Source organism: Crocuta crocuta, unplaced genomic scaffold (assembly GCF_008692635.1).
Source record: "Crocuta crocuta isolate KB4526 unplaced genomic scaffold, BGI_CrCroc_1.0 scaffold45, whole genome shotgun sequence".
In the NCBI taxonomy this organism is placed as follows: domain Eukaryota; kingdom Metazoa; phylum Chordata; class Mammalia; order Carnivora; family Hyaenidae; genus Crocuta; species Crocuta crocuta.
In genome coordinates, this window is record NW_027530544.1 from 2,105,096 (window position 1) to 2,131,683 (window position 26,588).

At 47.3% G+C, this 26,588-nt stretch overlaps 1 protein-coding gene across 1 annotated transcript in view; it reads right to left on the reverse strand.

Moving 5' to 3' along the window:
• Window positions 1-26,588, reverse strand: part of MYLK (myosin light chain kinase) — a 180,160-nt gene continuing 153,572 nt past the window's right edge. The window contains 7 exon segments of the mRNA XM_077767620.1: window positions 1-1,776; window positions 4,874-5,005; window positions 6,443-6,572; window positions 12,374-12,497; window positions 14,963-15,115; window positions 23,947-24,070; window positions 26,048-26,265. Of these exon segments, the coding sequence (XP_077623746.1) occupies window positions 1,526-1,776; window positions 4,874-5,005; window positions 6,443-6,572; window positions 12,374-12,497; window positions 14,963-15,115; window positions 23,947-24,070; window positions 26,048-26,265 (1,132 nt within the window). The 3' untranslated portion in view covers window positions 1-1,525.

A 26,588-nucleotide genomic window follows, 5' to 3' on the forward strand; every position in this document is an offset into this window, starting at 1 on the left:
TCAAATTTTAAAACCCTTTATTATAAACCGTGGCAATACTGTGGCTATTATGAGAAAAAATTATAACTGCTAAAAAAGCAAAAAGAAAAAATACTGGCAAATTTGAAACTAGCAGCAAAAAGCAGATAAAAATAGAATGGAAGATAACATAAGACTACCATCAAAGTTCTGAAGTTGATACTGTGTAGGGTTGCACTGAAGTCATTTCAAATTGGTTCTTGAGGAACTAGTGAAAAGTCCCTTGAAATAATAAACTGCTGCACTTTACAAACAGTGGAAAAGAGAAAAGTATTTGGAATGTTACACACACACACACGCAGAGGAAATGCATTAGGCATATCAGTTTATAGTCTTTGTTTATAACCTTCAAAAAATTTCTAAAGAAATATTTAAGTGCCAATGTAGTGAAAGAAAAATTCCTAAAGATGCAAGTCTGAGTGCATTTATCAGGTCTAAGAATACATTTGAAGGCTGGGGGGCAAGGCATGACTGATGCACATTCAAGAAGAAAACATCGTGGAACCCACAAGGTAGGTTGAGTCCTCTGGAGAGTGTTTAGAACTGAAGGCGTGTTAAATTCAGACTACCCTGAAGGAGATTCCAAAGTATGTGCAGTCCTACAGCCCTTCATCCGCTGAAATCCGTTTCACAGCGGCCGATAAATAATTAAGACTAACTTTTCAGCAAACTGGTTTTTCATACATTCAAACACAGAAATCTTTACCACACATGCAGAGCTGATATTCTATAACAGCACAAATACGAATCCCAGTTTCAGAAGAAAAGCACATTAGCAAGGACTTTTTTTCACGGGTTCTTAACATAAATGTCTGAAGCTGCTAGACACTGCAAAGAGGGGATAAGTTTAGATTTCCTACTGATTCTGGAAGAAAAGAGATTCTATTCTCCTAAGGAAGCCAGCCACCTGTGAGCAGGGGACCTGTCTTCAGAAGCATAACGTCCTTAGTACTTAAACTCATGCCAAATTCAGATCCAGAAAAATGGGCAGGTAGATCAGGGGAGAGAACTGAAAAGTTTGAATGTGCACAGTATACTTTGGAATAAAATGTGCCTCAGATGTTCAAATGGCTCAACTGCTTTCCGAATGAAGTGCTGCAGGACTGGAGAAGACTCGGTTCTCTGCAGTTAGTTGCTGGGAGAGAGAGATCTCTGCCTCCAGGGACCTTCTGGGCTGAGCTGTGACCACAGGGCTTTATTTTTCATGAGTGCTTTCAGTTAGGGAATTTATGACCTTGCCCAGATAAAGATTTCTTTTGGTTACTTTCTCTTTAAAAAAAACTGATGAGGCAAGTTACTGGTAGTATCTTAAGGTGCCAGCTAATTCAAATTAATGCCCATCAATAACTGCTGCTAGGTGTCAACTGCTGTTGCTGAACAATCAACCCCCAAAAGACCTAACTAGATAATCTATCACACTAGGTGCTTTTACTATCTTGGATTTTTTGAGCTTTAGAGAGATAGTCTTTGTAATACGACTCAGAAACTGCTTCTCTCTGGCTTTGTCTCACTCTTCCTCTTCTTCCTCTTCTCCTTCCCCTTCCCCTTCCTCCATGGTTTCCACAATGAGCTCTGCTGTGCAGGTGGCTTCTCCAAGACTGTTGACGGCCTTGCAGGTATACTTGGCATCGTCATCCCCGCAAACATCACTAATGATTAAAGAGCAGTTCCCGTCCTCGTCGTAGTCTATCTGGAAGTGGCGGGACTCCCGGATTGACTGGTCATCTTTGAACCAGACAACTTCAGGGTCTGGGTATCCTGCAGCACAGGGAGAGAACACAAGTTTCTTATCAGTTCATGCAAGCAACTCGTAAGCAACCTCTACCGATGAAGGGGGTATAGGGAAAGTATCATGTAGTTGGCTTTTAGGGTCTGTTTTGAGATTTACATTTGGATATGGGCATATGTTGTAAATACTGATATCCAAAACCCCACAAAAAAAAGGTGTTATACAGTCATGTCATTTACCATCCATGTGGGGCTTGTACTTACTGCCTTCCACCTTCATACAGGATCTAGAATACCTGGGACACAGCCCTGACTCCAACTACATGCCTAGAGCTAAATAGGTCCTTGGATGAAAAGAAAATTTCTTGCATAAAAGTTAAACTTAAATAAATTTTTTAAATGTTTATTTATTTTTGAGAGAGAAGGAGAGAGAGCGCGAGTGGAGGAGGGGCAGAGAGAGAGGGAGACAGGATCTGAAGTAGGCTCCGTGCTGACCGCAGAGAGGCTCGAACTCACAAACTGTGAGATCACGATCTGAACCAAAGTTGGACACTCAACCAACGGAGTCACCCAGGCGCCCCTGTTCTGATTCTTATTTTTTATTTAAATTTGTTTAAGTTTGGGGTGCGTGGGTGGCTCAGCTGATTGAGCAACGGACTTTGGCTCAGGTCATGATCTAACGGTTCATGAGTCCTGACTCTGTGCTGATAGGGCAGAGCCTACTTCGGATTCTCTGTCTCCCTCCCACTCTTCCCCTCCCCTGCTAGCTTGGGCATGCTCTCTCTCACTCTCCCTCTCTCAAAAATAAATAAATATTTAAAAAATTTTTTTAAATAAAAACAGAACAAATGGACACAAGAGATCTTTGGAGATGATGAAAATGTTCTAAAATTTGTTGTGGTGATTGCATAATTCTATAAATCTACGGAAGATAATTTAATTGTACACTTAAATGGGTAAATTTTATTGTATGTAAATTATAACTCAAAGCTAATAACAGCTCTATATTAAGTTAGAGGAGCTGATAATATTGCTTAAAAGAAAAGCCATTATTTGTCTTAGTCTGATCCAAAGACAGATAATGTACTTATAGATAACTGGAAACTGACCACATGAGTTAGCCCCAATTTATATGTTAGTCATGTTTCTGCAAAGTTCAGCATTTAAAAAATATATTTTATATATATACATCATTTGTATTATATATGATACACACACACACACACACACACACACACACAGATCTTTACAAATATACAGAGGTCCCTGGGTGGCTCAGTTGATTAAGTATCCAACTCTTGATTTCAGCTCAGGTCATGATCTCATGGTTCATGAGATCAAGCCCCATGTCCAGTTCTGTACTGACAGTGAGAAGTCTGCTTGAGATTCTTTCTCCTTCTTTCTCTCTGCCAACCCTCCCCCTCCCCGCCAGCACTCTCTCTCTCTCAAAATAAATAAACTTAAAAATATACATATACATATTTATACAATCTGAGTTGTTCTTAAATTTGGGAGAAATATTTTTATAGGAAAACAATTGCACATAAGAATTTAAGAATTCTAGGGGCTCCTGGGTGGCTCAGTCAGTTAAGCGTCTGAATCTTGGTTTTGACTCAGGTCATGATCTCACGGTTCGTGAGTTCGAGCCCCACATCGGGCTCCAAGTTGAAAGCACGAAGCCTGCTTGGGATTTTCTCCCTCCTTCTCTCTCTGCCCCTCTCCTGCTCACTCTCTCTGTCTCTCTCTCAAAATAAACTTGAAAAAAAAAGAATGTAAGAATTCTAACATTCTTCTCAAGTAGAATTTTGTGTTTTATCAAAACTGCCTCCATGTGCTTTAATTCCTCCTCAGTGCTCCAGTTGAAGTTATGCAAATATGGAGGAAATAATCCCAGACAGAAAAGTACAAAGATGATAATCACTATGTTGTAATAATTTTCAAAAAGGAAAAAAAGGGTGAAGAACTTCAGAAGCCCAAAGACAGCGTGATGATGGGGAGAATTCAGAGCTTCCCACAGCGCCCCTGATCTGTGCACTTGCACACTAGCAAAGGCAACACATCCACCTTTTTGTTTAAACTGAATGAGAACAGAAAAGATTATGATAGGCACTGTATTTACAAGGCAATTTGAGACTATAATGACTGAGGAAAAAAAATGTTTTTCATTCCTCACTTTGGATTACTTTGCCCAAAAGGCATTATCTAGTCATACTGCTGGAGAATCTTAAAATGTAGGAGGCCATGATTTGTTCTGACTGCTGGCCTGTACTATGCAGCCTTAGTAAAGTTGCTTAATAATGAACTGCTGTGCTTTATTTGGTCAGACTGAAATGGGAGATACCCCTCCACTCTAATTGGCATGCAGCAGTCACAGACTTGAAGCAAAGAATCTTTTTTTTTGCCTTTATCTTTCTAGAATGTTACAGTCTGTGGAAACTGAAATGCTTTGTGTCACCAACATCGCTAATTTCTCAGGTGCTATGCTGAGATCCTTGGAGTTCCCTTGAGCACTGATAACTCAGTTCTGCCACCTCATTACTCCTGGCTTCTCTCAGTTTGATGTCACATTTAATGCTCACTCTCTGAGCCTCCCAATCCCACAAAAGGTTACCTCCTTTCACCTATGTCCTCTCACAGCATCCCCAGAACGACTCAGGCATTAGACATCGTCTTCAAGTAAGGGCCAGAGGCTCAGAAGAGTTAAATCACCACCCAGGTTCACACAGCCCGCAGCTGAGCAGAAGGGCCTCTGGCTCCACACCCGCTTCATGCCAGCCTTCCTTTGAAGCTTCTTGTGTGCAGTTCACATGCTTCCCAGAAGGTTGGAAAACTCATTTCATTAAGCCTGTTCCATAGCCAAATAGGTCTATGATAAACCACTCATGTCAGTGGTTGATGTTGAGTACATGGAATATCAGAGGTGCCCTAGGAGAGTCACTGAACGGCACCAACCTTCAGGAGGGGGAGTGTGGGCAGTGGGCCAACTCCTCCTGACCCAGTTATCCTCACTCGTGTCCTGGCTGCCCAGAACGGACATTCTGTCCTGGAGCAAACAGCAGGACCCACCCGTCCACCACACCACACTTTTGTGTGGTCAAAGTTCAAGGGAAGAACTGCTACAACTTACCTTCAATCTTGCAGTCAAATCTAGCAGCGCTCCCCTCCACAACTTCTAAATCACGGATGGTCTTAGAGAAATAGGGTTTTACATGGGGCTTTTCCTCAGCAACAGCCTCAAGGAAAGCTTGAGACACATCTTCTAGGAGACAGGGAGGGAAACACGGTCAGTTCTTCATTCCCTACTCTCTCCTCTTCTCTGGTTTAAAAAAGCTGATTTTTTGTTTTTTTAAGTTGCTGTAACTCAGCAAATAATGTGACATAGGGGACTGAACCAAGTGCACCTTTCTCCTGGGGACAGATTGGCCTGCTGCCACATGGTTTTGGCAGAAGAGAGGACTATGACAAAACTGCGGAAATGTTTGAACTCCCTCCTTCCCTTATGCTGACACATTGAAAAAGGAAATCATCTTTGAAAAGGATTTTTGGCTGTATTCCACGCTGTCTCAGGATTCAGTGGACAGGATCTAAGAAGGACAAGCCACACCAGCCGTCCCAATCTCTGTCCCCGCTTTGCCCTCCCTCCTATAGCAGCAGGCCCTTCACCTGCCCATTGGAAAGGGGGAGCTGGGTCCCAGACACGCCTCTGGCTTGCTGGTAGTTCTATTCTCCACACTCACACTGCCTTCATGTTGTGTGACCATGGACCAGGATTCGGGATTGGTCTGGGAAAAGCTGTGACTTGGAGGGCCTCCTATACCCTCTCCCTTCCCTTCAGGCTATTTCTGGGTCATCTGGGGAGCACAGATCAGGAGGGACCAGGCCCATATGTTGCAGACTCTGCCTGCAGCTGCATCAGAGCAGCTCAGGAAGCAGCCTCGCCATTACCCTGCCTTTATGCACAAGAGGGATCTAGGTCCAGCTTCGCACCTTTGGATGCCACAAACACCAGGCAGTGGGAGGTGGGGGGTGGTCTTTGGCCAAATGAGTCACCTCAACAAGGTAAAGGCCAGACCCGGCATTTGTCTGGAGTAGGAAGAGGCTGAGGCCTTCACTGAGATGGTTGGGGCAGCATCTCAAAGGTGGTGTGCAAAGAGCTAACTAGCCTTACTGGTCTCCAGGAGGAGTCCTGTCATGCACAGTCTATCCCGTTCAAATGGCATGTTTCAGCATTGTGACAAGTGCCAAAGGAATATGGACTAAAGGTCATTTAAAAAAAAAGAAAAACACAAAGGCACTAAGAATATGGAAGGATATTTTTAAAAAAGATACTACTACATGTGACTTTTATGTTTACCTATCAATATACAAATCTTACCTTGAGAAAAAGGAAAGGTTTTATGAAGTCTTCGCTAATTCTAATGTAAAATAGAGGGAAAAGAACAGCGGAGTTTACCTGGTCCTATAAGACAAATAACTTTCCCTATGAAAGTAGTTACACTTAGGGTTGAACAGTTAAAGAAGAACTAGCAGACTTAGTAATTTTAGGGCAACCTAAAAGTAGTTCTAAATTTTATCCTTATAGTTTAAATTATTAAAAAAAAACCCCAAGCCCCTCAAAACTTCAAAATGTCCCTCCATCCCTTAACCCTTCTTTTCTTGCCAACTGGCTAGAGCAAATCTTCCTGGAGCTCCTTACCTTCAGATTCTAATTTTTCTGCATTGAGTGGGCTGGTTGGTGATCCTGTTGAGGATTTCCTGCCACTGAGCCCTGAGATCATAGCCATAGAGGACAGTCTTCCAATGGCTCTCACAGCATTGCCCGTTTTCTGGAAAATAGACACTGGCGTTGGACTCAGGCTGTGTCCCCGGTTCCAGCTGGGCGGTGGGGCTCGGGGAGAAGAGCCTAGCCCCAGAGAAGCAGCTGTCCCTGAAATGAGGGCTTCCCCAGCGCCGAGGCTCTGCCAGAGGAGTGAGCCCAACCTTGCTCTGCTCAGCACTATCAGCGTGTCAGAAGATGTTCGGAGAATGGAATGGGGCCTGGAACCAGTGTGTGCGTTAATGTGACTAAACAAGGTCAACATGAGACAAAAACCCTTTTCATACTGTGCTTCAACTCCCATAAAAGGGATAGTTTATATAAAGCAACTGCAGGCTGAGACAGCTCCAAAGACTTATTGCTGACAAGGCCCAGTGGGGCTGTTTCTCGTAAAACAATACTAGTGATAGGATTTTAATTGGTCCAGAGAAAGTTACTACAGATCCCACAGGTCCTGATGCAAAGGGAGGGGGGGGGAGGCATTCCATTGACCTTGGGCAAGTCGCTTAACCTCTCTGGGCTTCAGTTTCCTTCTCAGTATAAGGAGGGGGTTGGACAAGATGATCTCCAAGGTCTCATTAGTTCTGTTTATGATTCAGATACTTAAGAGATTTCCAGAAACACTCTGGCTGGCCCCAGCACAAGTCTGTGAATGCACAGTGAAGTTCTGGAGGGGTGCTCTTCCCTGATGTACACCCAGCCATCAAAAAGAAGGGCCCAAAGAAATGAAAAGCAGTGGTGCTTTGCTTTTCTAAGGTGAGGAAGCTTGGAAGAAGAATGAATTTCTGCTGAAAAGGATGCCAGAACTTGAGATGAAAATTTTCTTTGTATTGTGAAAAGTCTACCAAGCACAGGATTTATTGTCCCCAACAATACACAATCATGTCTCTGTTTCTCACCTTCAAGTGAAGTTCCTCTCCCTCTTTTCTAAGGTCAGTGGATAGACAAGGTAAGAAATTAAGGCATAACCAACTCTTCCCACCTCTGCACCCAAAGCAACTTTTTAGGCATCCAGATGCTGTACGTTCAGAGTACAGATGTCACCACAGGCTGGCTGCTCAGAGAGAAAAGAAACAGCCTGTACACAGGCCAGTGGCTAGCACTCACCTACTGGACCATAAACTGCCCCAGCAAAGCCTTTTCCTCCTGAACTAACTTCATGTGCTCAAGTATTTCAGCAAAGCCTCACAATTTTGGACTATCTGGAAAGCCAGTATATCTCCAGAAAAATATTATTTTGAAAGTAAAGAATTACAGGGCATAAGGATTCATAATGGTGTGTGTGTGTGTGTGTGTGTGAGAGAGAGAGAGAGAGAGAGAGAGAGACACAGAGAGCGAGACAGAGAGACACACAGAGAGAGATGTAAGTGGAGATCTGCTATGACCACAGCCACTTTTCTGTGTTTCACATGCCATCTTTGTTGCAGACTATTTTCGTGCACTGTAGAGATTCACTCCTGCTCTGCCCTCTGGCCTTCCGCCCTTTTGCATACATACATCACTGTGGTGTGGTAATGTTTCTGGCCCTCTGTCCCCATTGTGAAGCTGGGCCACTCTGAACAGAATGTAGGAAGCCCCGAGTGAAGGCGATGCAGTGAGCGGGGGAAGAAGGTGACAGATGACAAATGACCAACTTAACTGTTGCAGAGGTACTGGGGCCCTGCAGGCAGTGTACCTGCAGACTGAGCCCACTTGGCAGTCTTGAGTGTTCTTCTGGGAGAGGAGGTTACTGGTAACATCATTGATCTGTTTGTTGCGCTAGCTGGAGAGACCCAGCTCTTCCCATGGGAGCTTATCTTGACCTCAGGAATGGGTAAGAAGAGGTGCCAGCCATGGCAGCTCTCCCTATGGAGCTGACATCAGACCAGACTATTTCCTGGCCAGCCAAACTCTCAGACCCAGCCCTTCTGGCTCCTGATTCCCTTTATCCAACACAGATAGGTTTGCCTGGGCCAGGAGTCTGTCAGCTTGGAGGGTTTGTTCTCAACAAAGGGATGTTACTGTGTGACTCTGGGCAAATCAGTTTCCCTCTGTGCATCTCATGTTCTGGACCAGAAGATTCAAACCTCCCTATAGCTCTAGTCTTTTGCAGAAAGACTAGGATTCATACATGAGACTGTGTAGTCCACAGGCTCCCTGATTCCAAATGCCTGGATTGTGACGGATCAGGACTGTCTTTAGTTGTGGAATAAGGAAGTCTTTCCTCTTCCATTAACAAAATGACTAATATGAAGTTACCAGAACAAGGCAGATGAAATAGTTAGAATATTTCAGAGAAGGGAGCAAATACACATTAACAAACAAACAGGCTATACGTAGGGGGAAATTTTCCATCAGATGGAGTGATATAGCATATAATTTCTAAGACAGGGAGAAAAGTAAGAAGTGCTTAGTAAGGAAAATCTTAAAAATCATCTCCATCAGAATTCAATCTTTGGGAACTAATTTATGAAAAAAAATCAGTAGGGAAATTGTCAGATCTGGAAAAGAAATATATACCTGTATGTTCTAGTCTTCCAGTTTCATGCCTATGAGCTGAGAACTGGTTGCTGCTTTACTAAGACTTCTGGAAATTTTTAGAATACCAAGAAAGAAAGTTTCCATTCCCCAAGTTCCATCCTTGTTTGGAGGAAGTCTTTTTCTTGTCTGAAGGTAATTGGCAAAGCTGGGTTCCTGTGCTCCAGGCAGGAACTGGCCTCCCTAATGCTGCGCAGACTCCCTCCCCTGGGAGAGCCAGCGACTGGGTTTGCCCAGGACTGAGGGGTTTCCCAGGATGAGAATCTTTCAGGGTTAAAGCCAAGACAGATCTTGGCACACTGGACCAAGTTGGTCACCTGGAACCAGCCAGCCATCCTAGACCCTACATATATACCACCAGCTCTAAGACTCTAGTTTTCCCTGAGAAGTGCATAATATCCAAATGTGATGGCCAAGAGTACTCTGCTATTCTGAGTCAAAAGCTTTCTTCCCTATGGCCCTGTGGTCCATACTGCAAAAGTCTTTGTGGTTCTCAGAAAATAAAGATGGCTGCCCACAGGCCTCTACTTCCTAGTCCTTAGCTACCTGTTTTACAAGCAGAAGCCCTGTTATCCTGCTCAACTCACCCTCAGTGCTACTGCTCATCACATCTTTTGAAAATTCTTTTCATATAAAAAAAAAAAACATACCCTCTTTCAGAATAACTTCATTCTGAGATCAATACTATGAGTAGTTATCTACATGTTGCCCCACTTGTAGGCATTTCCTCTCATGTTAGTTCCTTCCTCCTGGGCCTTTTATGGAAACCACACCAGAATGACAGCAAGGAAACTTCTCTCATGCAGCTGTGGAGATCTCTGGGCCACCTGTATCGGTCCTTGCCCTCTCCCTCCAACACAGTCCACTCCAATTTATTCTATGGCACTCTGTTCCCCACACAGACCCTCAGCTGCTCTGAGACGGAACCCCTAGTCCAGGTGTGCTATGGTCCTGGTATCTGGGGAAAAAATGTGGGTGGTCAGATGCCGTTGAACCATTACCTGTGAAATTACACTTCAGGGGTGTTAAGTGCCGCATGGGATTTTATAGACTACTTTTGTGTGTAATTTGTGAGACCTAACCATTATTTTTGTGGAAAAACCATTTCCAAATGCTGCCACCTATATTAAGATATGAAATCAGGGGCACCTGTGTGGCTCAGTCAGTTGAGCATCCTATTCTGGCTAAGGTCATGATCTCACAGTTCGTGAGTTTGAGCCCTGCATCAGGCTTGCTGCTGTCAGTGCAGAGCCTGCTTCAAATCCTGTCCGCCCGTCCCCACTCATGCTACTTCTCTCAAAAACGAATAAACATTTTTTTAAAAAGATGGGAAATTAAGGTTTCTCCTCTAAATGCTATTCTTTTCTTTCCCCTCTCACTTCCAGAAAAACTTGTGGCTAATAACACTGTAAACAACAAGAAAGAAATATAAGCAATTTAAAATATCAGCACAAATTATGGTTCCCTGACCCATTATACTAAAAAGTTCCATTTATTTCCTCTCCCATTTCCTTTTCTCTGCTCCTATCCCCTGGGTTTAGTTCCCTCCTGGCTTTGGTTCATTAACAGATGTGTCATTGCTCCCAGGGAGCCTGAAGGGACAAGGCTGCCCCTTAACCCATCCAAGCAAAACTCAAAGAGACTCACTGCACTGAGGACCACCCCACCCCACACCAGCCACTTGATCCATGCCAGAAGTATCAACTATTTCTCTGAGATCTACCAGCCACAGGATCATTAATAAAGCCAACTTAGATTTTGTGGCCCCCTTTTTGTTTTGTTTTTAAGAACCTCAGTTATTCTGATTTTACTGGATTCTAATGACACCGGAGGGTCATTAGGTGTTCTGACTCAGTGGCACTTGAGGGAGCCAGGAGGTCACCTAAACCCTCATTGGGGGCTAACCAACAACCGACTCCCATTGTGGCGGAGTCCTGGCTGAGCCACTCAGGGCAGTTGGTCCCTTAAAGCCACGTACCCAAAGCCTCTCCCCCCCCTTTGCCTCTATTCTTCTAACCCTCCATGTAAAGTTGTACTTTGAGGATTTAGTCATCCTGTATGGTAAATTACCAGTGTCCCGCTTGCCCCTAAAACAGAGATCTCCTTTTTCTCTGCCACATAGACAAGTTTTACATGCCCCAGTTCTCCCCGACTGCCCGACTAAAGGACTCTGCTCCCGTCAGGGTGAAGCCCTCTGTGCTTTCTCTTCTGTCTGTGCAGTTATGCCCTCTTCTCTTGTTCCAGCCCATTTTCCACGACCACTTGCAAAGTACTGCCCCTGGCAGGGTTTCCTCACAGCCACATCCAGCTCTGGGGTGACTGGCTCCATTCTCCCATCTACACTCACATATATGGGTATGGAGGGCTATACTGATCGTTTATGAGTCTTGGTGTGCATGGTGTCCTTTTATGTCCATTTGCTTCAGTACCTCCTACGCTATACATTCCTTGAGTATAGAAACCATGTCCCCTCCAGTAGCCCAGGAATTCTGTAATACTAATAGTGATAATAAAAATAAAACAGCTGATGACAAATTCTCTGTGGTTTTGGATGACAGTTTCATGCATCTGTTAATTATCAGAGGCAGTTTTGTGTCATTGTTAAGACTGTACTTTGGAGCCAGTCTCTGGGTTTGAATCTTTCTTTCCATTTACTAGCTACACGATCCTAAGTGACGTTCCTAACCTTTCTCTGCCTCAGTTTGCCTGACAAGTGGGGATAATAATAGTACCTGCCCCCTAGGATTAAAAGATTCACTGCATAGAAAGTGCTTTGAATGTTCCCTGACATATGGCCAGCTCTCCAAAATACTGGGGTATTTTTGAACACTTACTATGTGCCATGCAAAGCGCTCAAGGCCAGATGAAAATTATCTTGCCTATTTCCCACAACAATGCTGTGTGACGCTGGTACAACTATTATCCCCCACTTTACAGGTGAGAAAATGAAGGCACAGTAAGGTTGTCACTTGCCCAAGGACACATAGTAATAACATACAATCTCCCTATCGGGGAGGGTGGGGACTGTAGCTCTCTTTACAGATCATGTGCCCTCCTCCTTCACTGTAAAGAAATGTAAGCCTGTCACGCTACCTTTAAGGAGATCACATTCTCCAGGGTTGCCAAATAGTCTTAAAGGTGACATTGCTCATCCCTAGCCACAAAGACATGAAACGTCGGTCTTGGTCCCAGGCCATTTCAGAAATAGATGTATAAACATTTTTGGATTGAGGGTTGCTTAAATAAAGCAAATGTGAAGGGCAGCATCCAAGTCCAAAGTGATGTCTTCATTACCTGCCATTTCCTTCTTGCCATGTATTTCTTCATCCTGTCTTTGGAGAGTTTCTTGGCCTCCATGTTCTTGGTGTCTTTCATTAGCCATGGATGCTGAAGGCACTGGGTGCAGTTCAGGCGGTTTCTGATGGAGGCAGAGATCAGAGGATTTCTGAGCAGGAGGGGACCTCAGAGACTGCTGGTTAGATCAGAAATGGGAGGTCACCTGTCCTTGGTTACACAGGGGAGAGCCCAGGGCTCTTTGCTCCCAGTCCATCCACCATGATTAGGGTCACTGCGCTCTTGGCCTTTTTCTTCTCTTAGTCTGGGTTACACTGACTAAACCAGAGTAGGTTAGTGTTAAGGCCTAACCACCAAGTTAGCAGCTGGAGTCTCATGACCTGCCCTTGGTTCTAAGATGTGTAAGTGCTGGAGGGCAGACGTATCTGGGAATGATATTCTAAGGCGGTGGAAGGGGACTATGGAGGCCTAATCCTTTAGCCTCCCTGTCTGGTGGAAGGAAGGGTAAAACATTAGGCCTAAATCTCTAAGAATCACTGAACTCTCATGTCTTGTGATGTGGTTGAGTATCAGGTTTTTCTTGTTAAAACTCAGAAGTATGTCCTGCATATAATCTATGTGTTATGACAACCTTACAAACTGTACTCAAACTCATTTAATCTCTCTGAAAGCTCTGGGAATCTAGAAACAATTCAGGGCCATCACCTTAATTATAATAGGACTGATAAAGCCCAAAGAACCAAATTCTAACACATATAGAAAAATGAATATAAGTAAATTTGCTAAGTATGACAAAATGTAGTGATCTTTAGCTAAAGGGATTATGGATTATTTTAATTTTCCTATATTCAAAATTTCTACAGCTTACCTGTATTAATTTTTTAATAGAAAAATATTTTTCAAAGTGCTAATAGGTGGAGATTTCTGGTTACAGAGATGCTAAGTTCAAGAGTTTATAGGAATCAAGTATCTTGACATTTGAAATTAGTTCTTTGGTGAATCCATTTTATGAGCACAGAGGGTCAGTACAGCTCATTACTGAATTAATTCAAGGTCCGATGAGAAAACAGATATATCCATAATGACTCATTTACCAAATCTTCAGTGAATGAAGCTTGGTGGACAAAAACCATCCCGGACCAGAGTAATTAGGAAGGAGGTCTGCATCTCCACAAAGCATCTTGGGAGCAAGGATCGCTCACACTGGAAGGGAAGCTAGGTCCTCACAACATCCAGATTCTACCTGGGTAATGTCTACTTCTCCAAAGGCTGTGAGAGCAAAACATTAAGACAGCCTCATGGAAGGAGTGTGGATGTAGCCTCTGGAGGAGTTTGGCCTGAGGTAGCTACAAAGGACTGAGAGGTGGGCACATAATGAGAAAATCAGAGCCAGCTGAGAGACCCTCTGACACTGTTTTTTTCTTTTTTTAGCAACTATGCTCTTGGTCCCAAAGAGAGTTTCTCCCAGAGGGGGACAAGATAACTGGTACCCTCAGGAGTCTGTGGGCCAAGCAGACAGGATGGAGCCTGCACCATAAAGTCACCTGGCGAATGCAGTCACCTACCTGTGGAGTCAAGCAGCCCTTCCTTGTTTCATCTTCCGGTGCCTGACCTATTTCAACACCACCCTTCTAGAGCAAAGTGTAGAACCACTCCCTTGTGTCAAATTCTGCTCAGACAGGGAGGGGGGGGCCTGGAGCCCTGCCCCGCCTCATCTGGCCACCTGTTTACAGTGGATGGGGCACCCAACAAGCCAGTTACTCCCACCTGACACCTGCTCCCTTCCGGGGGGCAGGGGGCAGGCCATCTTTCCCGCTGGCACAGCCTCCCGCCTCCCTGCTGTCATCTCGCAGGTTCCCTCATGGGGAGAGTGCTCACCCAGGGATCGCACTAGCTGCACTCTTCTCTCATGGGGACACTTACTGAGTGCTTGGCATTTCTGACCAGCCCTCCCGGCCTCAGGCCGTCCACCAGTCACAACCGTTTTATGTGTTCCTCTACCAACCACAAGGGCAGCTCGTGGCAGCCCCCAAGGTGGACTTGGGGAACCGCACAGTCTGCACTGTAGGTGGGGGACAGAGCCCAGGTTGGGACAGGGCTGAGCCGGCAGTCTGAAATCACAGCCTTACTCTGGCCAGGGGGAGAAGGTACCATATTCAGGCCGGCAGTTGTCAAGTAATTTAGATACGGAAAGACACCAAGCCAGAATAGCCTGGGGATATGATCAGGTCCGCAGATAGGATCCTCTCCAGAGTAACCCCTGAAGAGGGGCTGAGGTTTCAGCCTGGCCTCCCCATCCACAGCACACAAGATCACAGAGGCTGTCCATATTCACACACAACTAGGTGGCCCTCTCCCTGCAACCTTGGTGAAGTGTTGCTTATAAAGTGAGGTTTCTGTGCTTCTAAAGACCAGTGGAGTGTCTGGAACCAGGGAGCTGGGGGACCCAGGAAGACCCCAACCCCTCCCCTGTGCCTGCCCTCCATGCCTCAGTGAGGAGGGGCCCATGACAGGCAAAGGAGGTCCCTGCTTCTGAACACCAGTCCAGGGAGTGGGGAAGCTGAAAAGATGGAAATCTCAACTCATTACTTCATATCTTTCTTCAGCAAATTGCTGATAAAATCCTTGGCATCATCAGAGATCTCATCGAACGCTTCATCATCGAAATCCCAGGTGGCTGAGGTCACGTTGGCTAGGGTTTCATTATCGTTGTCACCCATGAAGGGGGAAAGTCCACTAACCCTGGAAGATAAGAGCAGGACAGCAGGTGAATTCGGGGTGGCTGACGGCAGGAAGGGCAGGGCGGGACGATTCCCCCCAAGTGAGTGCTGAGGTCAAAGGTGAGGGCCCTCAAAGCCCTGCACCCATAACACCCCTGTGCCTGCCTCTCCACCCACCCGAGGAAAGGAGACAGAGTGTAGCTGCCCAGGCTTCTGTGGCTCAGCCGCTTCTCAGTGCTCACTGTACTTCTGTGGTGTCACCTGCCTCTAGTTACCACCTGCCTGTGAGGCTGAAGGGAAGGAATTGACTTCAGTTTATAGCTTCCACAGTACACAGCAGGGCCCCTCCTCCCTGTCTTCTGTTCTTCCCCAAAGCCCAGAACCTTCTCCAAGGTGTCCATCATCTCGATGCTGCGGCCACCCTCGTCCGGCACTGGTCACATGGTACAGCACTCATCACTGCACCTGCTGTCCCTGCCCACTTCTACCTGTCCTCTTCACCATCAGCACCAATGAGAGGGCCCAGCACACTCGGGACACTTCACCAGCTCGGACGAACAGTAGACTCTGAATCAACAACGTGGGTTTGGTAATCCGTCTACATCAGTAAGCCTGAGGCACTTAGGCCAAACTGGAAAGCTTCCATAAGAGATACCAAAGCTGAGAAAGGAGAATAGTGTGCTCATTTGTTGGGTGATCTTGGACAATTTCCTAATCTTTCTGTGCCACACTTTCCTCCTCTGTATGATGAGGAACCTACTACTTAACTATACAGCAGTCACCACTTTTACCAATTCTTCTTCTCCCTTCCTCTTTCTCCTCCATCAACATCATCGTGGCAGCAAACATTTGCCAAACATTTACTATGTGCCAGGCACTGGGCAAACAGCTTAAAATAGATGAACTTATTCCATTTTTAAAAATATATATATATTTTTTCATTTGAGAGAGAGAGAAAGCAAGCAAGCATGAGCAGGGGAGAGGGGCAGAGGGAGAGAGAGAGAATCCCAAGCAGGATTTACCCTCAGCATGGAGCCTGACAGGGGGGCTTGATCCCACGACCGCGAAATCATGACCTGAGCTGAAATCAAGAGCTTGACGCTCAACCAACTGAGCCACCCAGGTGCCCCAAACTCATTCAATCTCAACACCACCCTATAACACAGTCAACTCATTACTTTAACAGATGAAGAAATGGGCATTGAGTGGGGTTAGGTAACTGGCCCAAGGACTCAGTTGGTGAGATCTAAATCCAGGCATCCAGAGCCTAGATCTTCACTGCTCCTTTATACAAACATCCTCGTGACAGTGAAGTAAATCACAGTTTACAGCTCTGGCATGAAGCCTGGTCCATAGGAAGGGGTTCTGTCCATGACTGTGGATACTACACGGTTTTTCTGTGTACAGTTTACCCCCACTGTCTCACCAATCTGTAACTTCGGGAACGACACATTTACCATTAGTGTAAGCCAAATGAAATTTATAAGACACAGTATCTCAAAGCCAAGTGGAACAGATTTACAGCTTACTAGCCTTACCTCTCACTCCTGTGTACCTCCTCTTCATGCCAGCCATCGCCCTGCCATTCACCCTGACCTGGGGCCTGCATCATGGCTGTCAGGCCTAGGCGGATGCACAGAGCCCCACCCTAGGAAGGCCCCACTCTTGGTTTAATACTCTGCTGTCATACTGAAACTTGCAGTAATATTTGAACAAGTCATTCCACCTTTTTATTTTGCACTGGGCCCACAAATTACGTAGCTGGTCCTGCCCTGATCCCACCTGAGTCCCATGAGATAGATCCTGGGCCCTCATGCCATCAGCGTTCCAAATGAAGGCTTCACTCATGTCCCTGTCCTCCAAATTCATATGAATCCATCATCCTAAACAATAACACAAACCCTTCTGGAACTGTCTCTACATTTATAAGGCCTCAGCTTATGAAATGTAATAGCACCTCAAAACTAAGTTTTGTAAAACAAAACCCACTGAAATATTGTGAGGCAAGCTTGCCATGGGAGGAACCCTCTCGTGAAAGGTTTTGTATAAAAAAAAAAAGAAAAGAAAGAAAGAAAAAGAAAAAAGAAAGCGTTTGCAATGTGAGTGGCCTTGCCCTAGTCAATACATTGGTATTTTAGAGTAACAGTTGGGCAGATGGCATTAAAATGTGTTGTTTCGGTTCTGCTTGAAGAAGGCACGGAGCTAAGTATTCTCGATTACATGACCATGAAGGAAGGATGGGAACGTACCACTCCCAAGCTTGCGGGGTTACATGCTACTCCCTGCGCCCTCTCTGGGCCTCAGTTTCCCCTTCTTTACACCAAGGGTACTGGCTACAATTCCTAGGAGCTCCCAGCTCTCCCCATCTCTGCAGTCTCTCCTGTGTGACCTCAGCTAGTCCCATGGAGAGGTAGCCAGACTCTTGCTTGTCAGCTATCTGCCTCCTCTGGTCTTTACATTTTCCATTTGAAACAAGGAGGGGGAAAGTCCTGCAGCATTCCAGCCACTGCAAGAAGAGCAGACAATGCTGCTGTGGAATGCTGAGACGTCCCCTTCTGTGAACTTCCTTTCCTAATTTGGGACTGTAATCCTGCAAAGATAGGGCTGAATCTCTGTCAAGTTCACAGCTGGGGGGAGCCTCCTCCCTCTGGCGCTCCTCCTTCCTGGCAGCCCATCCATCTGAAATCCCCTCAGCCCTGGCTGGCCCCTTGCCTGCTGAGCTCCCACAGAATTCCTCCCGTTAAAGAGTATGTCTCTAAAATAAAACTTGCAATATATGCAGAGCATGATGACAAAGAGAGTGTTGGAATTTCAGTAATGTTTCTTGGTGGTGGAATTTGGCAGGATCTTAAAAAAATTTTTTTTTGGACTTTTTATTTATTCCTAGAATTTGCATAAGGATCATGTATGGTTGATCAACCCAACCAACAAACATAATAACGTTAGCATTAAAAACATAACTATCCACCTTTCTTCCTAGTTTTATTTCATTTTGTAACTGAAGGGGATCAGAGTATGCCACTCCAAAATATGCCACTTTGGCATAATGATTGTTTTGAGCTGAAGGCATTAGCTCTTTTCCCCCCTTTCTGTCTAAAAGCAGGGCAATAATTTCTCTTTATTGGGTGACATAAATTTTCAGGGCACCTGGGTGACTCAGTTGGTTAAGTGTCTGACTTCAGCTCAGGTCATGATCTCACAGTTTGTGAGTTAGAGCTCTGTGTCGAGCCTGCTTCAGATTCTGTATCTCCTCCCTCTGTCTACCCCTCCTTCACGCATGCTCTGTCTCTCTCTTTCTCTCTGTCAAAAATAAATAAACATTTAAAAAAGGGTGACATATATTTCCATTTGTAAATATGTTCTCTCCCTTACCAGAAAGACTCTTTTTTTAAAAAAAATTTTAACTTTTTTCTTAAATAGCTTATTGTCAAGTTGGTTTCCATATAACACCCAGTGCTTATCCCCACAAGTGCCCTCCCCCATGCCCATCACCCCCCTTCCCCTCTCTCCCACCCCCTTCAGCCCTCAGTTTGTTCTCAGCATTCAAGAGTCTCTCATGGTTTGCCTCCCTCCCTCTCCCCAACTATTTTCCCCCTTTCCCACCCCAATGGTCCTCTGTTAAGTTCCTCTTAACCCACCCATATGTGCAAACAGAAAGACTCATCTTCTTAATAGACCTTGCAAAACAACTCTTATGTACTATACATTTCCCAGTCACCTTCTCACAACTTACCCCCTCCAGAAGCCCCAAACCCCTTTCCTTTGTCTAATAACAATTGCTTGCTCTTTGTTAAAATAGTATGTAAGCCCTCAAATCTAAGCACCTTCTTGAATCACGTTTCTTTGTAAACTCCTATGCATCTTTTTTTCCCCTCTTGTTAATCTGTCTTTTGTCAGTTTGATTTGCAAGCCTCCTAGAAAAGAACCTAAAAAGGTGGAGGAAACTTTTTACTTCCTCCCCAACATAACCAATGGATTTACCTGTTTTTTACAAAACTATAATCAGAGTTGGAAAGTTTTCAGTTGCTTCACTTTTTTTGTCCCTTGATGTTGTTGTTCACAAGTGTGTACAGAGTCTTCGCATTCATTTTTAATGGTTGTTGACAAGTCACAAAGATCATGACTGCAGGGTGTTTTCATTTTTTAATTCTTACTCTCTCACTGAAGCAAAACTTTACCTACGGAATCTGCTGTCCAGAGAAAGGTACAGAAATACCTCTTGCACTTTCTTCATGGTGTGTTTCAAGCACCAGGTGACCCCACTGCATGAATGGCCAGTTGAAAGAGACCACACATCTGCCCGCAGAGCTACTGAGTGATTAGGAAGGGGCTAGTCTTTTATCCCATGTTAGCCTTCAGATACTCATTCCCTGGTGTGGTGGGAAGAGTTGATAGGGCTGGGCAGATCCCAGAGGAAGAACTGGGTATCCTTTTGTGCAGTGGCCTAGAAAGTAGACACCCTGCTCTTTGGAGAGCAAAGCCTGCAGGTGGAGGCTGGGACTGGCGTGGGCTCAGGGCACCTGGAGGTTGCAGAAGCTGGAATCAGAGAGCATGTCTGAGAGGGCAGGGATAGCACTTAGTGGGGCTGTCTGTTCCCTCTGAAGAATCCTGCACCAAACCCCAAGTCTGAGTACGTACTTGATGCTTGGGTACTGGGCCTTCTCCCTCGCTCACTGGGCTCTCATGTCCTGAGAAGTTAGATTTTGGATGGGGATGGCCCCAGCTCTCTGGACCACAGTAGGTGCTCAACAAATGAACTGAAATAGGAAATCTGTTGCTGATTCCAATAGGAAGATGGTAGGGAGAAAGCAGAGCAGTAACTGCTCTCCACCTTGGCTTGAAGCAGAGGAGGGAGAGAAGGAATTCTGGAGTAGGGGTGAGAGAAGGGCATAGAGAAGGGTTCTGGTGTCCCCACAGGCATTAAGGGAACGCTAAGTCCTCAGAAAATATCAGAGAGGAAAGCAAGAAAGGAAAGGGGGTCTTAGAAAAGGAGGCAAGGCTGAGAACATCTTCCATGTTGAAGTGTGGCCTAGAGAGCTCCTGTCCTGTCTCCTCCAGCCGGGAAACCAAATGGACATTGCTAACACCAGAAGAATCTCCAGGAAGTTCACAGAATATACCATTTCACTTGGAATCAGGATGAGAGTGTACGGGGGCCTGTAACCCCAGCCACTGCACCCCTACTCTGCCTGGAAAATATGGGGCAGGCCATGAGTGCAGGTCTCCAGTGCCGGAACAGGATCTTTCTTGATCTCCCTGAGGGGTTTCAGCAGCTCCTCCAACAAAGTCAGAAAAACCTACAGGGACAGAGCTCATAGCTTAGGAAGCACTCACCAAATATGTGTTGAACAGTAAATGAGTTCTCACTTCTTTCCACAACTCCCTGGCCTCCCCATCTCTCCCTGGCCCTAGAAAGGATGGGGAGTTCCTCTGGTACAGATGTGGAAGGTGGCCCTGATGTGGAAGGTAGCTGTCAGGCAGACAACTAAGCTCCAAAGAGAGGGACAGAGGGGACATGAACCTGCCATAGAACCTCTTCTGGGGACTTCCAGCAACAGCTCCAGAATCTTGCAAAGCAGGATCTGATAAAGGCCATTTGGCTGGCCCCACATTTTGTTTTGGGTGCCATGTGCTCTGCTGAGAGCTCTCACTCAGGAGAAATGCTCCCAGGTCTCAATCACCACTGTGAGAGCCAACAGGAAATGTGCCAGACAGCAGGGCAGCCCACAGTGGGGTGTGCAGGAGCCAGGATGCTGGGGGGCTGCAGGGGCCTCTGCGGGGCTGGCCTGTGTCCTTGTCGGGCCTCACCCGCCTCCCTGTCACACACGCCTCTCCCCTCTCCTTGCACCTTGCTGCCCAAACACCTTCAGGATGGTGCCCCATTCATCAAAATTACGGTCTCCCCATTTCAAAAAGCTCCCCTATTTCTTGGTCTTAGCTTTAAAAGTGATCTAGTAAAGCAATATGACATATAATCCAAATTATTATGTTTCTCCACCTAAAAGAATTCGCATTTTAAAATACTCTTCTTAAAAAAATTTTTTAAATTGTTTTTATTTATTTCTGAGAGAGAGAGACAGCATGAGCAGGGGAGGGTCAGAGCAAGAGAGAGATACAGAGTCGGAAGTAGGCTCCAGGCTCTGAGCTAGCTATCATTACAGAGCCCGGTGCGGGGCTCGAACCCACAAACCGTGAGATCATGACCTGAGCTGAAGACGGACGCCTAACCCACTAAGCCACCCAGGTGCCCTGAATTTTAAAATACTCTTATGACTCAATACTTCTAGTTCTAGATTATACATCCAACAGAAATGCATAAATGCTTTCACTAAAACACATGTAACAGAATACTTGAACTATCCCAAACTGGCATCTGTTAAAAATTACCATGAATGTAGAGTGGATTGATAAACTGGGTGGTGTTCCCACAGTGAAATACTCCACTGCACCGAGCATGAACAATCTACAAGTACGTACAATAAAATGAATGAGTCTCACAAACAATGTTGAGCAAAGGAAGCCAGACTTACTGTACGCTTTCGCTTATATAAAGTTCAAGAACAGGCAAAACTAGTGCGTGACATGATGATGATGGGTACCTCTGAAGGACAGTCACTGGGAGGGACATGGAGAGGACTGCAGGGGCCCGGCTAGTGTGGGGGCTCTTCATCTGGTCCAGGTTACACAGGTGTGTCCACTGTGAAAAGTTAAGGGCAGTTCAGGCACTGCCCCGTGTCTGACTAGTCGGGAGACGGACTGTCCTGGACCACCCTCACATTAGCACTGAGAGCCCTGTATTCTGGGCAGCCCGCCAGGCCTGGGGGAACTGGGAAGGCTGGTCACCCTCCAGGACTGTGTGAGGTGAGCAGCCATGTGCACTTCCTTGGCCCCGGTCACCTCCAAGCCAAACAAAGATCAAATCCCTGCCCCAATTCACTCCAGGTTTGTTCTGAGAATCAGAACAGGAGCCCAGGTGACAATCTGTGGGAGCAGATGATCCCACGTGCAGCAGTGGGAAGACCCATAGAGACAGTAGTGCGAATATTGATGGCTGCAGAGGGACCCAGGGACCGAGTCAGGACACCAGACGACTAGGTCTGGACGCAATAAACTGACTGAAGACTGTTTCTCAAGTGCCAGGTGTCTCCTCTCCTGGGGCCAGAGATCCAGAGTGAGCACCGTGCAGCCTGGGGCAGCCCAAGAAGGGGTGACTGGGCCCACTGCTCTGCTCTTCCTTATTTACCAAGGGAGCTAGGAGTGCAGATTGGGTGCAGTTTCGTTACTCATTAGCTCCCTTTCTTCTGGAGTGAGGCTGGGGTAGGAGGACACGGGCACACGCACTGGCCGGGGAGTTTCTTCTCCGCTGCTCTGGGGGAGGAGGAGGTTGGGGGAGGTGACCCTGGGCAGGGAGGAAGATGACTCTCTGGGGTACAGAGTACGTGACACAGGCTTAACCGAGGGAGGTTGCCCTGACATGCCACAGTGAGAATAAAATTCCTGAGCATGTGGAAAAGCCACCAAGAACACATACAAAATCACTCCACTTCCGCTAATGCTTTTGTAACAGTGGCTCCTAACTGTGGCCGTGCAGCCAAATCACCTAGAACCCCTTCTCACACTGGGGTCTAAGAAGGCATTCTTAGGTCTTCCTCAAGTTTTCTATGAAAACATTAAAATTTTCTGCTTGCTTCAACAACAAAAAATATTTTCAAAAAGAATGCATGCATACCTGCACCTTCAGAGACACGATTCTGTTACTGTGTGTTGCTACCTAAGATTGGGGGCTGCCTCTGCGGCCTGGGGTTTCAGAGACTAAGTCACTGAGACCCCACCAAGGTGTGTTCCAGAGACTGCTGCTCAAAGTGCGGGCCTTGGAGCAGTACCACTGGTAACCTGGAATCTGCTGGAAATGTGGATTCTTACGTCTCCCAGACCTTCTGAATCAGAACCTGCCACCTAAGGAGAGGCCTAGGTGATTCGTGCATGTTGCTGTTTACAAAGCACTGGTCTACATTACTGGCCTCCCTTCTTCCCTCTTTTTTTTTTTTTAAGTTTATTTTCAGAGAGAGTGTAAGCCTGTGTGCAAGTGGGGGAGGGGCAGACAGAGAGAGACAGAGAGAGACAGAGAGACCAAGCAGGTTCTGAGTTGTCAGTATGGAGCCCGACGCGGGGCTTGATTTCAGGAATGAGCCGTGAGACAGTGACCTGAGCTGAAATCAGGAGGCTTAACCTACTGAGCCACCCAGGGGCTCTGGCCTCTCCTCTTTTTCTCTAGCATCTTTAACTGAAATGGCTTCATATTTTCCACCCAATTTCCCAGTTCTAATTACTGTGTGGCTTTCTGTTGTCTGCTCGCCCCACTTATCATCAAAAGTGCTTATTAACTGGCCCATTTACCAGGCTCAGGGATGAGTCTGGCAGTTGGGGTCCCCCTGCCATGAGGATGGGGTCCTATCTTCTGCAAATAATGATGACACTCACAGGAGATATGCACCTGGGCTCCCTGCCTCCAGGGCCCCACCTACACAAGTGACGGTAAAGTACACCAGCCACATTCCACCCTCCTGACAAAATGCCTGGCCAGCATTAGGGACAGTAAAGGGCCCAGAATGGGGTCTCAGTGTCAACACTAGCCACTCCTACAGAAGGGTGACATGGGCAGCTGACTTCTTCAGGAAATCAGGAGTAGGGCAGGCCAGTGGGAGGGGGATAGGAGCTGCCGCCTTCCCAACTCTGGGGTGGGCTCCCACCATGACCCATTCTGGCCCCTTCAATGTCAGGGCAGCCTGAGGCCCTCCTGGGGAGCTCTCCTGGGGAGCTCTCTGACCCTCCCCTACGTGCCCCGAGACTCACAGGATGTAGCAGATGACCCCAATGCTCCACATGTCCGTGGCATAGCTGATGGGCTCATAGTTGATCACTTCAGGTGCCACAAACTCTGGGGTGCCGAAGAGGACCTTCAGAGATCCCGCATTCTCTGAAACCAGGACGGAGAAGGATCAGTTGCCAGAACATTCAGGAGCCAACCCGTGGTAAGCGAATGCCATCTGTGTGCATGGGAGGGACACGGACAAGGCCTGGCCCTCAGCTGCTTTCTCCTCGAGACTGGGGTCAGAGACACTCGGCCTCCTTGTAAACAGGGGCATCAATGCGCCAGTGAAACACAAACTGCACACTCACCGGGGTGGGGTGGGGAGAGGAGGCTGATACAGCCCCTGCCCCCTAGTGGCTTTCCAGGTGTCTGTCTCTTCCATGAGTTCCCTGAAGAAGGAACTGTGCCATGTGCTTGGCAATAATCTCTACCATTCACTGAGTCTGCCCCTTTTATAAGGACTTTGCTATTTAATATTCTCAACAACCCTGAGGGAGGTATGACCCTTATGTTCCTGAGGAAGAAAAGGAGGCCCAGGGAAGATGTGTGATCTACACACCTTTCATGTGGTGGTCAGGACCCAAACCCTGTTGTCCCGCTCTAAGCCACGCCCTCCCATCCCCGCCTTTCAACACTCAATGTCCTATCTCCTCCCAGGAGCTGGCAGGAGGAGAGCCAGGAAAGGCCTTAACCCCATGGGGGTGCCCTTGAGCCTGAAAGGACCAGAGATGCCCAGTAAAATGCACATGGGCACAGCTCCTGGGGGATCTCGTCAACAAAGATGTGGGTGGCACACCTTTGGCCCGTGGGCTACTGGGGCTGGAACAGGGACCTCGGAGCTGGTTCTGTCTTGTTCAAGGACAGAGCCCATGGAAATATTCCAACACCAACCATCTAACGGCCTCCACATGTGAAAGCTCTGCTCAGCTCCCAGCTGAACCCTTCCTGCCACATGTTAGCCCATCCCAGCTCTCAAGGCCGTGGTAGACAGGACTCCTACATCTCTCACCAATGGAGCCTGCACGTTGTGTCCCCTGGGCTCTGACACTGCCAGCTCCTGAGGCCCGAGGTGCCCTATGCATTCAAATTAGGAGTGCTCCCTGCCTGAAGGCAGGCCCTGTACACCAGCTGTTGCCCCCGCACCAGGCCCTCAGCAGGCGGAGCAGGGCAGGCCCCCGTGCCCGGCATCGGGCACTGAGTCCCAGGCAGGCCGCAGCCTGGCAGAACCCCACTCCCTCAGTATCCTCTCTGTAACAGGGTGCCTGGCACTCACTCCCCCCCAGTCTGTGCCGGCTCCCAGGCTCCTGCTGACAGGGCAATGGTCGGGAGGTAGAGGGGGAGGCTGTTGCTGAGACATCGAAGAGCCACACGGGCAGGGAGAAGGTGCGCAGGGAGTGAGGCGGCTGGTTAAGGGCCAGAATGGCTTCAGGCTTCAGGGCTGGGTACGAAGGTCCCTACCACCTTCTCCCATCCTCCCCCGCCCAGGGCAGGAAGAGTAGAGGGGCCCCCGAGAACCCCGAACCAGCTCTGAGGTCCCTGTTCCAGCCCCAGCACCTCTCCTGGCCTGACCTGCTGGGCAAAGCTACAGTTTCCTCATCTATAAACCAGGGCTCAAAGTCAGCCCTGTCTCGCCCACAGGGTTGCTGTGACAACCAAACGGAACTGTGAGAAAGTGCTCTGGAAACGGCAAGGTAGGATGTGAACAGGTGCCAATGCCAAAAAGTGCTGCTGCACCAGAGTGGCATCCAGAGGGGACCGTGCCAACAGCAGCAACACTAATAAACAGCTGACACCCACACAGTGCTCACGGTGTTCAAGGCACTGCTTGCATCACCTGACCTCTATTCCCTCACCTGACCCCCAATGGCTCTATGAGGCTGTTATCCCATTTTACAGATAAGGAATCTGAGACTCTCAGTCAAGTCTACTTAGTGTCAGGGGCAGGATCTGAGCCTCAGTGGCCCCCACGGTCTCCGATTTTTAACTCCAGCACAGCGCATTCCCTCCCATGCCCGGTGTGTGGGACACAAACGGCCACTGCCACTGCATGTGGGTGACAACAGGAGAGGCAGATGGCCTTACCCAGCTTCCTGGCCAGACCGAAGTCGATGAGCTTGATTCTGGTGCCGGTCTTATTGACACACATGATGTTCTCGGGCTTGAGGTCCAGGTGGACGATGCCCTGCTTGTGGATGTACTCCACCCCCTCCGATATCTGCCTCATGTACTGGATGCACTCCCGCTCCGTCAGCTCAAAGTCCTCGTCAATGATGCGCTCGAACAGCTCACCCCCCGACACGCTACGGGAGCAGAAGGGATGGTCAGTTCACAAGATCATGGGGCCCGGGGCTGGCAGGGGTCTGCGAATGCGGTGGGGGGATGGAAGGGGGACTGGCAGGAAAGCCCAGGTTAAGAGGGGCCTGGCATTTCTGCAGCTTCCTGAGTTCCAGTCTCCTGCCTTGTTATGTCCCAGTTTCCATTGTGTGAGGAGGGCCTGGGCCTCCTGGTTCCCCTGCTCGGGGGACCCTGTCTGTGCCCACTGAGCTGCTGGGGGACTCAGGGGAGCATCTGGGCTGGGCAGTTTCAGAGGTGGTCATGAACTGAGAGATCTAGACATCATCTC